Source organism: Scyliorhinus torazame, chromosome 7, assembly GCF_047496885.1.
Source record: "Scyliorhinus torazame isolate Kashiwa2021f chromosome 7, sScyTor2.1, whole genome shotgun sequence".
In the NCBI taxonomy this organism is placed as follows: Eukaryota; Metazoa; Chordata; class Chondrichthyes; order Carcharhiniformes; family Scyliorhinidae; genus Scyliorhinus; species Scyliorhinus torazame.
This window is the reverse complement of record NC_092713.1, coordinates 104,622,350-104,635,165: the sequence shown is the minus strand read 5'-3', so window position 1 is coordinate 104,635,165 and position 12,816 is coordinate 104,622,350. Positions and strand designations below refer to the sequence as shown.

The window sequence follows — 12,816 nt, the reverse complement described above, 5'->3', positions numbered from 1 at the left end:
ATTTTACAAAACTCAAATAGAAACCTAGTTTGTATGGTATTCTGTTTGTTAACATTCCATGTGTTAATCAGTAAATCATCACTCGAGATAAGTTACCAGCAGTTGTGTGTGCATCATTGCAACGGCAAGGTCACAGAACACAACATGGTACCAGGAACATTGAACATTTAAAAGGTAACAGCAGAAACGACAAAGCGAAACCAGCCGAAGAACGAATAAGAGAAGATTCTTCCACCGACCTGGTATATTATGGCCATTAGTGACTCAACGCAACAAATAACGGTGAAGTTCGAGATGGAAGGTTTAAAGGCACCCCACCAGCTTCAAGTCTCGGGTAACACAGAAAAAAAATTGGCGTGCTTTTAAGCAGCAATTCAGATTCTATATTGTAGCCCTTGGCTGACAGGCGGAGCCTGACGAGAGGCTTATTGCATTGCTGCTCACGGTAGCAGGTCCTCAATCAACAGAACTATACAATACCTTTGCCTGTGACAGCGAAGAGGAGAGAAAGAGCTATGATGAGGTGATAAAGTACTTTGATTGGTACTAATCTCTGAAAAAAAACAAAGCATGTGAATTTGACATGTTTAGTATGCGTACCCAGAAGAAGAGCTTCAATCAGAAAGCCATTTCAAGATGTGTCATGCAAGTGAGCCGGCTACATGGCAGACCAGCACATTCAACAAAAACATTTTGGCGCCAACATGGAAGAAGACGCTGGCACCATAAGCACTGTGGTGCAGTCGACAAAGCAACTTGGTCTCAGTATGGGCGGTCATTTTGAGAGCACTGTGATGCAGTCAAAAAAGAAACATTGTCTCTGTGCGGGTGGCCATTTTAAGCGGCCGACAGGAGCCGCCGCCTTGTGCCAGAAATGTGGCAACCGACATGGCCCCCGGCAATGTCCAGCATATGGAAAAGTATGTTCCAGGTGTGGCCGTACAAATCATTTTGCGAAACCATGTTTTTCACATCCTTCAGTGGGTCAAATCAAATCAGTTAATGCAGTTGAGGAGATGCCTCCGGACGAACAGTTCTTCATTGATCTCATTTCAACCAAGGACCGGAAGAGTGAAGAAGTCCTTCCAAAAAGTTGTGACGATAGTAAGGACAAACCTGATGCCGTCGAAACCAGAAACAAACCTTTAGTGTGGATGAACGACACATTGGTAAAATGCGACCGTGACATGGGAACAAGGGCCAACCTCCTCAGTCTGTCTGATTTGCATGGGCTGCACGTTGAGCCGAAAGTTGTCCATCAACTAAGACTGCTGATATAATACGGTCGGAAGAAGACTGAGACGCTGGGTGAATCTGAGCTTGAATTAAGCGTGCACGACACAACGTATATCTTACCGTTTTTCATTGTGGACATGAAAATCGAGGCCATCATAGGAGCGGATGCATGTTAGGCTCTGAACTTAGAGCGGCTGTATGTTCCAGACAGCAAGAGATATGCTGGTGCAATCATTCAATGAGCAACAAGCGAAAGTCCAGGAAGGAGAATGACCAATCAGATGAAGAGATGAAAGAGTCAAAGGGAATCCCAGGCTTCTGGTTAACAGTCTTCAAGAAGGTGTATATACTCAGTGGTATAATATAGGAGCATGATGACCCATATTAAAGTATCTCCAAGATGTGAACGTTAAATATTCAGAGCGTGAACAGCCAATGAGCTTTTCTCTGGAGTTTATGTTTGAGCCAAATGACTATTTTACAAATGAGGTAATGACAATAGTATACCAGCTGGAATCGCGGTCTGACGAGCTTGAATTCTCATTCTTTGATGAACCAGAAATCACGGGATGCACAGGGTGCCAGTTCGACTGGCAGAAAGAAAAAAATGGCACACTGAAAACCATTAACATGAAGCTGAAACGTAAGAGTCAGAGTGCTCGTAAAACAGTTACGACAACTGTACCAAATGACTCATCCTGCAATTTCTTCAGTCTTCCTGAAGGTCCACAGAATGGAGTGTGAAATAAAAGTTCGGCAGCAAAACTTGCTGCTGACTTTGAAATTGGTCGCCTCCTGCGCGAACACATAATTCCGTGTGTAATGTCGTATTTTACAGGAGAAATCTTTGCAGATGATACTCACTCTGATGATGAGTACTATGCTGATATCTATGAAGAAGATGAAGAAAGTAAAGACTCGGAGGGTGAGCCAGATGAAGACAACTATGAAATTCTAGTAAGGTTGTTTCGCGGGCGTGATGGTAAACTAGATGAGGAAGTCTATTCAAAGAGGATCTGATTTCCCTGATCGCGTCTGCCAAGGTTCAGCGAAGGGTGCTACTCTTAGCAACGTATGAATACATGCTGGAGCATTGTCCGGGCACACAGATCCCACGCGCCGGCACATTGAGCTGCCTGCCCCATTCCACAAGACCACTGGCTCCCTCCTCGGCCACAGAAGTAGTAGAGGGCCTCCACTTCATGGATTCCATGCTGCTCATGGCGACTTACATAAAAGAGTAGACTCAGACAGCTATCTCGGGTCTGACACATGGTCCAGTATGGGGGCCAACACAGAGCTTTGCCCAATGATCTGAGGGCCTAAACGATGAAGCTCGCAGAGCTGAACGTAGAGGATTTTGTGGGGGACATGGGTGGTCGTCCCGGGACACAGTCGTGCTCTCTTGTTGCAAGACCTCCACAATGGACACACTGAGGTCTCCAAGGTGAAGATGCTGGCCCACAGCTATGTCTGGTGGTCTGGGATAGACTTGGACATCGAGATGGTGGCCCAGCGCTGCGGCCCATGCCAGGAGAACCAGAAGGTCCCACCGGCTGCGCCAGTGCACCCATGGCAATGGATGGGAAAACCTTGGTCCCGTGTCCACATCAACTTTGCCGACCAATTCCAGCATCAAACGGTTTGGCCGAGCGGGTGGTCCAAACCTTCAATAGGGCCATGAAGAAGCTGACCACAGGGTCTTGGGAGACGCGATGGGCCCGTTTCCTTTTCAGTTACCGGACGACCCGTCATGCCACCATGGGTGTGGCACCAGCAGAGTTGGTTCTTTTGCTCCGGACCTGCCTCAGCCTCATCACCCCGGACAGAGGCACTTGGATCCGCCAGTGACAGGACATTATCCGAGATAGACACACATCGACGCGCAACTTCAAACCAGGAGATGCTGTATACGTGTCCAATTTTGGTGCCGGAACCACATGGGTCCCGGGCATGGTGCTTTGGGCAACTGGTCAGATTTCCTATTCGGTCCGGATACAGGGACTTGAAGCCAGCTGCTTCTGGACTACATCTGCTACCACACGCAGGAGCCTCCAAAACAGACTCCGGATACGCCAGTCCAGGTCTGCCCGCGGTCCCCATTGCCACCCAGGTCACTACGCCGATCACTGTTGCCTCCGCTGTCAAAGCCCAGGAAGCCGAGATGCCAGAAGCCTCTCCAGGAGGCTCTGACACCGAGTCGGTCATGGACACAGGCCTGCTCGCCATTGTCATCCAGCTGCCCTAGCCGCCGGCACCATTGCCGGACGCACCACTCCTGCCTCGTCGAGTTGCCTGAAAATGTCAGTCACCGGTGCATTACATACCTCCCAGACCAGTCCCATCGATGCCGAGTCGTCACCAACTCTGAATACATCTGGCTGCACAGAAGCATGAGGCAGGGATGCCCGCTGTTCCCGTTGCAATTTGCCCCGGCAATTGAGCCACTTAGGTTTAGAAGAATGTCAGGCGACGTTATTGAAATATATAGGATTCTGAACAGGCCTGACAGGGTGGATACTGAGAGAATGTGGATTCCTGGGGAATTTGGAATTGTGTGAAGTTTCAGAATATGTGGGGCAGGATTCTCCCTTCTGGGGACTAAGTCCCCCCGCCCGCCGGAAAACGGGCGGGAATCACTCCGGACTTTTTCCTAGAAAGTCCGGGATGTTTCTCTGTCTTCAAGGGGGCTAGCAGGGCCCCGGCATGCGCCCGCAGCTCTGGCTGCCGGCGGGACCCTGCAGTTATGCCTGGGCATGTGGCCGGCCACGGGTCCGCGCATACGCGTGGTGGCCATCTTTGAGCCAGCCCCTGCGCAACATGGCGGAGCCCTATAGGGACCCGGCAAGGAGGAACATAGGCCCCCTCGGAATGAGCCCACCCGCCGATCGGTAGCCACGGGTCGCGGGCCAGGCCACTGGTGGCCCCCGTCGGAGTCTGTTCCCCCGCGCCGCCCCCCCCCCCCCCAGAACGGTCCCCGCTGCCAGAACGCCGAGGTCCAACAGGGTGGGACCACATGTGAACCACGCCGGCGGGACTGGGTGGAACTCGGTGGGCATTCGGCCCGTTGAGCACGGAGAATCGCCACGGAGACCGCTTTCAACGGCCCGCGACTGGCGCCGTGTCGATCACGTGCAGGCGATGTCGGCGATTCCCCGGTCGCCGGAGAATTGCGTGCCAGGGTGGGAGTCTATTTTTGGAAATTCTCAGCCCCCGTGCAATTTCGGCTCGGAGGGTCAGAGAATCCCGCCTGTGGTCTTCCACTTAAGATGGAGGTGAGGAAGAATTTCTCCTCTCAGAGGGACTTCAATCTTTGGAATTCTCTATCACAAACAGCAGTGGGGGCTAGGTCATTGAATATGTACAAAGCTGAGTTTGACAGAATTTGATCTACAAAGAGTCAAGAATTATGAGGGAGCAGGCAGGAAAGCCGAGTTGAAACCATGTCCAGATCAGCGATGATCTCACTGAATGGCAAAGCAGGCCTGGACATTGAATGGTGTACTCGTGCTCCTACTTTTAATGCTTTTAGCTAAGTCCTTATGGATGAACGTGCGTATTGGGCAAAACTCGATCTGTGTTATATTTCTCAGTGGTTTGGTTTGTAGTGAGGTAGGCAAGTATTTTGAATGTCAAACACTCAACTGAGATTTCCGGTGACGGCGGGCGGGAGGCAGCCGCACATTGGAGGGCTCCCATTCGGGAACGGCATTTTCGGGGTTTAACGCCGTCCCAGGGGCAACAGAGGCGGGAAAAGCAGGGAGACGGCACAATGAAGGGAAATGTTGAAAACAAGTAAAAAAACGGCCGTGAAAAAAGCAGCTGAAAGTCCGCCGGGGAGTGGAAAGGTCACCGCGGGGACAGCAAGAAAAGTGGAGGCTGGGGCACCAGGGAAGACTGCATTGCCCACGGCTGAACAAATGGCCAAGGTGATGTCAGCGGAACTTGAAAGGCAGTTCACGAAACACATGGAGGCGATGAGGAAGGAGATGGGGGCGGTATTGAAAGTGCTGGTGGAGGAGGCGATTGCCCCGGTGAGGGCGGCGATATTGAGCGCAGTGGCGGAGGTGCGGGAGCAAGGCGAGACACTGAAGGAAGTGGAGGAGACATTATTGCAGCACGGTGATCAACTTACCTCGATGGGGAAGGAGATGCGGAAGGTGATAGAGATCAACAAGGGTCTGCGAGCCAAAATGGACGACTTGGAAAACAAATCCAGGCGACAGAATGTGAGGATTGTGGGTCTTCCCGAAGGAGTGGAAGGCCCGAGACCGACTGAGTATTTTGCCACGATGTTGGCAAAGCTATTGGATGAGGGGGATAATCCCTCCCGATATGAACTGGATCGGGCTCATCGGTCGTGGAGGCCTGTACCAAAGGAGAGTGAGCCGCCAAGAGTAGTAACTTTGTGTTTTCGTAGGTACAGTTGAAGGAGAAGGTCCTCTGCTGGGCAAAGCAGAAGTGGGTGGTGCTGTGGGCTGGAGCTGGTATACGCTTATATCAGGACTTTACGGTGGAGCTGGCGAGGAGACGGGCTGCCTTCAGCCGGATGAAGAAGGCACTGTACATCAGTAAGGTGCAGTGCGGCACAGTATACCCAGCTAAGTTGAGGGTGACCTACAAATCCAAGGACTTTTATTTTGGGACGGCGGAAGCTGCGGCGGAGTTTGCAAAGGCAGAAGGACTGTGGCTGAATTGAGAAATGGTCATGTACCGATGTAGCCTCATGTAACTGTATTTTTTCACTGCGTGCTGGTGTATGTGCTAAATGAGCTAACGTTGTATATACTTGGACAAGGGAAGAGATGGGACTTTCACTTGAAATGATGGTTCTTTGAGGCTTGGGTGTGGATGCGGGGTTTGTGTGCTAAAGGGGGATTTCTTGGTTTTCCTGGGACCGGGCAAGGGGGAGTGAAACCGGGGCGGGGGCCTCCACGCTGGCTGGTTTAAGCCGACCAGTGAACAGGAGTGAGGTGGGGGAGGGGCTGTGGCCATCGGAGCCCGGCAGAACTAGTTCCGATGAGTCTAGCCGGGGTGTAAAGTTGGGGGGAAGGAACAGAGGTTGGGGGTGAGGGGGAGTTTTGTAAGAGGAAATGGAGGGGAGGGAGGCGTGCTTGCAATGCGTGGGTGTCATTTACGGTACTCTTTCGGGGATTAGATGGCATTGAATGTTAGGGGAGGGGGGGGGACTCTTATCGGTCAACGGTGACCATAGGCGATTCCTGATTCCTTTTTCGTTTTATTTTTTCTCCTTTGTTTGTCCCACCGTGGGAGGCTTTGTTTTATTTGATGCTTATATTGTCAGGTGGGTCGTTGTTTGGGGTGGTGGGAGGATGGGATCGTTGTTGTTGATAAGGGAATTAACTTTGTATTTGTTACCGTTTACTGCTTGTTGGTGGTGTGTAAAGTCTGAAGAAAATGTGAAAATGGAGAATAAAAATATTTTACAAAAAAAGTCTCAACTGAGATGAAGAACTATTATGGATAGTCACTCACCTGCCTTCTTGGCTGTATGGCGTTTACATAAGATGTATAGGTGAGGAGGTTTGGAAACAAGGGTCTGTCTCATGCTCATAAAAAAGAATGACAATGTAGAGGCAAAAGAAAATTCTGATAAAATCATTAAATAAAACCCAACTGCTGCTAATTAAGAAAGGGGACAAGGCTCTCTTCTTCAAATGATGGGTTGTACTCAAAATATCATCTTACTCTCTTACCCTATTGTAACTATGGATGCAGTAGCCATCTTTATCATTTCTTGAGAAATATTGTTTTCCATTATTCAAAAATATTCTTTTATGTTTGCTCTCTTATATGCCAATGACACAACCTGTATATTTTCAAGTTCAAAACCTATTACATGTCTTGCTTTTCGGTCAGTCTTCCACTGAACACACATATATCAAATAATAGTGAATAAAGGTAAAGTCGCCGTAGTCCCAAATTACCATAGGTTGCTTTGGGGTAGAGCTGACTGGCGGTGGTTTAATCTGAGGAATACCACACCTCAGGCAAGGGGCAAGGATGAGTAGGCGGGACCTTCATGCTGCCGTGTTGAATCATCCCCAAAGGCCAAAAGACCTTTTATAAGTGGCTATCTTTGTGCATTGGGGCCTAATGTATATTGGTGCAGAAACTGATTGGTCAGCTTTCTTCCTCTGTCAAAGTGGAGACATGCAAGCATGCTTAAGTGCTTTACAGATTGGTTTGATCTTATTTCCCAAATTAGAATCATTTATATAACCAACTGACTAATTTTTTTTTACTTTAAGCAAATGGATAGGTCTTGAATGAGTCTTGAAGATTTTGATGAAGAGGAAATTTCACAAATATCACAACAGCAGGCTGTTGACAGGATGGAATCACATGCAGATATGTGATTGAATGCATCAAAAACAATTTTTTCACACTTTAATATTCGTGCTTTGGGATTTCTTCATACACATTCAAATGTGTGTGATTGAATCATTATGTATTGTCCGTGTCACGATGCATAATCAATTCAGTCATTTAATTATTTTTCTTTTGTACAGTGAAGAGAGTTAATCATGATTGAAAACAGATAGAGGCTGACAAGAAGCATTAGTGAAAGCTGTTTTTATAGCATTTGTAGTATATCCTCTGTATCCACACATGCAAGTACAACCTCAAATCATACACTTTGTACACTGAAGTCCTTGAACAAAACTTCAGTATACTTTTACTGACTGATTGGATACCTACATTACTGCCATTTGATACACTGCATTGGGGTTGTTTCACATGAATCCACTTCTAAACTTAATTTTCAACAGTCCTATAACTTTTTTTCGCAATGCAATTACTTTCTTAAGAGTTGGATCACTTTTTGTGATTTATCTGCAACAATAGAGAATTTTTTAAGGCGACATCTTGCTTAAACATTTTGAGTATATGTCTGTCCAATATCAATGTTATAAACTAATAATGTACATTCAATTTTGATAGGGCCCAGGAAAGGCTGAAACCGAATATGCCTTGGATTGTGGCTGTGGAATTGGAAGAGTCACCAGATATGTCCTGCTCCCTGTTTTCTCCTCTGTTGATTTAGTGGACATGATGGATAATTTTTTATATGAAGCTCTTTCCTACATAGGACGAGATGTGAGAAAAGTGAAGGATTATTTCTGCGTTGCCTTACAGGACCTCACTCCACCCATCAAAAAATATGACGTTATCTGGATTCAATGGGTAACGGGTGAGTCAAGATTAGAGTACTGCAGTGTGTTATTTTTAAAAAAATAATTTAAGTACCTAATTCATTTCTTTCCAATTAAGGGGCAATTTAGCATGGCCAATCCACCTACCCTGCACATCTTTGGGTTTTGGGGGTGAGACCCACGCAAACACTGGGAGAATGTGCAAACTCCACATGGACAGTGACCTGAGGCTGGGATGGAACCCGGGTTCTTGACGCCGTGAGGTAGCAGTGCTAGCCACTGTGCCACCGTGCCTCCCTTGCAACAACGTTTATAACTACTGTTATGCTGCTACCTTTACAAATCAAAGGTTATTCCTGGACTTTCCATCCATTTATATTTAACAGACAGTCCTGTGTATTGTGTATACTTCATGGAAGTGTCACTTCCCCAATAAATTTTGCTGAAATTTGCTTAAATTTATAATAATAATCTTTATTATTGTCACAAGTAGGCTTACCTTAACACCGCAATGAAGTTACTGTGAAAAGCCCCTAGTCGCCACACTCCGGCGCTTTTTTGGGTACACCTGAGGAAGAATTCAGAATGTCAAATTCACCGAACAAGCACGTCTTTCAGGACTTGTGGGAGAAAACTGGAGCACCCGGAGAAAACCCATGCAGACACGGGGAGAACATGCAGACTCCGCACAGAAAGTGACCCAAGCCGGGAATCAAACCTGGGACGCTGGCGCCGTGAAGCAACAGTGCTAACTACTGTGCTACCGTGCTGCCAAATTTGAAAAAGTAACAAATTGAAAAATGAATGGAGGAAATAACAGAATCCAAAATTAATAAAAACTCAAAAGAACAGTCGAGTTAATAACTTTGAATTGTTTAAAAAATATATACATTGTAATCAAGCTTGGCCATGTTAATTTGCTAAGGAAAGACCAAACTATTCCTCATGCCATATTTGTGCACATCAAGACAGTCCATAAGAGAATGACATTTGGATTAGTCGGGGATAAGCTTGGCTTTTTACTGACTTGGGTGGGGATGGTATAACAGACAGCACAGTAGCACAGTGATTAGCACTGCTGCCTTACAGCACCAGGGACTCTGGTTCAATTCTGGCCTTGGGTGATTCTCTGTGTGGAGTCTGTACTTTCTCCCGTGTCTACGTGGGTTTCCTCCAAGTGCTCCGGTTTCCTCCCATAGTCCAAAGATGTGTAGGTTATGTGGATTGGCCATGATAAATTGCCCCTTAGTATCCAAAGACGTGCAGACGGGGACGAGCAGACAGGAGAGTGGGCATGGGTAGGGTGCTCTTTCAAAAGGGTCGGTGCAGACCCGATGAGCTGAATGGCTCTGTACTGTTCTGCACTGTAGGGATTCTATGATATGCCATGGTACATGACTACCAACAGAGAGGAAAATAATAAACGCATTAAAAAACTGAAAAGATCAGGTTTTAAGTGCAACTTTTCTCCCAATGCAGGACATTTAACTGATAAGGATCTGATGAAATTTCTAATAAAATGCAAGTACAGCCTAAAGGATGATGGAGTTATCATCATTAAAGATAATGTTGGTCGACAAGGATGCGTTCTGGATCAAACAGACAGTAGTGTGATTCGGGAGATTGAGATTCTGAGGAACATCATAGCTAAAGCTGATCTGGAGATCATCTGTGCAGAGAAACAGCTGGACATCCCTGAACAGTTTGTACCTGTGTGGATGCTGGCCTTGAAGTAGCAATTTCTTCTGACTAACTTTCTAACTTCAATCAGTCAACGTGTAGTAGACCAGGATTTTTGTAGGTAAATATCCATACCACATCTCACTATTATCACGAGATAAAGACAGATATTGATCTATGAAAGTCCAATGTAATAAACCATATTTCATCCAGTCTGTACATAATTCAAGCACCCAATTTTTGTTGTATCTGTTTTTCATTAGATTGAAAAGTATTAAGCTTTTACTTTTCTTTCCCATTCAACATAACAATTATGGTCAAGATAGGTAAATGCACGGTCTATACTAACATTATTCAGTCCAAACATGCCTAGAGCAATAATGACATCTAAATTGGTAATTTTGAACAATTAAAATAATTATCAGAATAACCCAATTACTGCCAGACATTTAAATGGTCTTAATTTAATCCTTTGTATTGGTTTTCTGTAAAGGTGATTCATTCTAAATGGACTCTTTATCAATTGAAAGAGTGGAATGGACTGGGTCCACAAGTATTTTTATACATTGGAAGTCAAATCCTAATCAAAAACTTTGGACAACCTTTATGTTTTAAATCATGTTCATCTACAACTCCATATTTGATTTCTTTATGTCCAATACTATCAGTATTGTGCTCTGGACTACCAAAAGGAAGTTTCCTTGATTATGTGTTAAGCCGATACTGGACAGTTTCACGCACAGAACCACAGAATTTACAGTGCAGAAGCAGGCCATTCGGCCCATCGAGTCTGCACCGGCCCCTGGAATTAGCACCCCACCCAAGCCCACACCCATAACCCAGCAACCCCACTTATCCTTTTTGGACACTAAGGGCAATTTAACATGGCCAATCCACCTAACCTGCACATCTTTGGACTGTGGTAAGAAAGCAGAGCACCAGGAGGAAACCCACGCATACATGGGGAGTACGTGCAGACTCTACACAGACAGTGACCAAGCTGGAATCGAACCTGGGACCCTGGAGCTGTGAAGCAACTGTGCTAACCACTGTGCTACCATGCTGCCCCGTTTGCCTAGTTTGTGTGTATACTGGAACACAAAACAGAAAATAGATGAAGGAAAAAATGTTTGCTTGTTGGAGCTATCCATTCCCGAGTATAACCACGTTAACGTTAATCAATTGAATGAAAAAAATATTTTTGCGCCATTACTATAGTATCAGTGACATCATGATGCTATGTTAGAAGGAGGCGTGGCATGTGGTATTGTCACTGGACTAATAATCCAGAAACCCAGGGTAATGCTCTGGGGACCCAGGTTCAAATCCCGCCACGGCAAATGGTGAAGTTTTAATTCAACAAAATATCTGGAATTAAAAATCTAATGATGACCATGAAACCATTGTTATAAAAACCCATGTGGTTCGCTAATGTCCTTTAGGGAAGGAAATCTGACCTCCTTACCTGGTCTGGCCTACATGTGACTCCAGACCCAGAGCAAAGTTGCCTCTAACTCTATTTGTTTTCTTTTCTCCTCCTGGGGCTGATCAGTGATCCATTTGAACCTGTTCTACCAAAGTAGGTCATGCATGGGCAGCTCTGCAGTTCAATGCAAATAAAGCCAAATCATCAAACAGCTCAGACACTTTCTCAGCAACACCTGCAGGGGGTTACATCTGATTGCTCTACCACCTACCTGCTGGACACCAAACATGGAACTCAAATCCCATCAATTATACAGCTGACCAGATAGTTCTGGAGATTCTCATGAGGTTACTGACTAATCTTGCATTAGAGGCTCAAACATTTTAATCAGCATCATAAGCTTCAACATTTCTTCTGCCGATTTACCTATGATGTGAGGGGCAAGAGGAACAAACTGCAAATATTCTACTTCTGAGTATACGGGATGGATTTTCACCTTGGACACACATTCCCCAGAAAGAGTTCAGATGCAGCTACAGCACTGTCAGGTGCCAAGGCAGGATATTTAAAAAGACTGCCGTGGTGCTCTGGGACTTTGGCCCAGTTATAATAAAATCAATAAAACACATGACAGCCTTCTCGCTCTCATCCCTCAGACACATATACACTCCCCATACCTCATTCATGTCACCTTATACTCTCCACCAATCCTTCATACCTGCCATGCCAACCTATGCCCTCCATCATTCTTCCATGGTCCCTCAGACCCTCCATGCCAACACATGGCACCTCCATTGCCCATTCTCACAATACACACTATACATAGAACCAATGAACACTATAACAATAGTAAGGATGAAAAATATTTAAAGCAACAATCAATCATTCATAAACATTGCTTTTTTACTACAGCCCGATAAAAGTGTCAATAATCAAGACCCTTCAACAGCAGAAACTACAAGCACTTGAAACCTCTTTATCTTGTGTAAATAAACATTCTACAATTAACAGAATAGATCACAGTGGAAGAGATGTCAATCAAGCAATGTTTTCTCTGGGATGCACCTGTTTCAGCAGACTAATGGCTGTCTGTGCCCCAACCCAGGAATGCAAAGGCTTGGATGAAAGTGCGGAGGATCTATGGCGTTTTACACGGCAAAAACCGAGGGTTTGGGATCGCATGGAGAGTTGGGTGGATGCCTGCAAGGGGGCGGAAAGGTTTCAGGACGGGGTGGGGTGGGGCGGCATTGGTGCATTGGTGTCTACTCACTCTTGCTGTCGGTGTAGCTAGTTGAC

General features: G+C 46.0%; 1 protein-coding gene across 1 annotated transcript in view; it reads left to right on the top strand.

The window, feature by feature from the left end:
• The window catches only part of ntmt2 (N-terminal Xaa-Pro-Lys N-methyltransferase), a 29,324-nt gene extending 18,843 nt beyond the window's left edge, over positions 1 to 10,481 (top strand). The window contains exons 3-4 of the mRNA XM_072512875.1: positions 8,203 to 8,452; positions 9,894 to 10,481. Coding sequence (XP_072368976.1) covers positions 8,203 to 8,452; positions 9,894 to 10,150 — 507 coding nt within the window. The 3' untranslated portion in view covers positions 10,151 to 10,481. The remainder of the gene's footprint in view (positions 1 to 8,202; positions 8,453 to 9,893) is intronic.
• Positions 10,482 to 12,816: the final 2,335 nt, after the last annotated feature.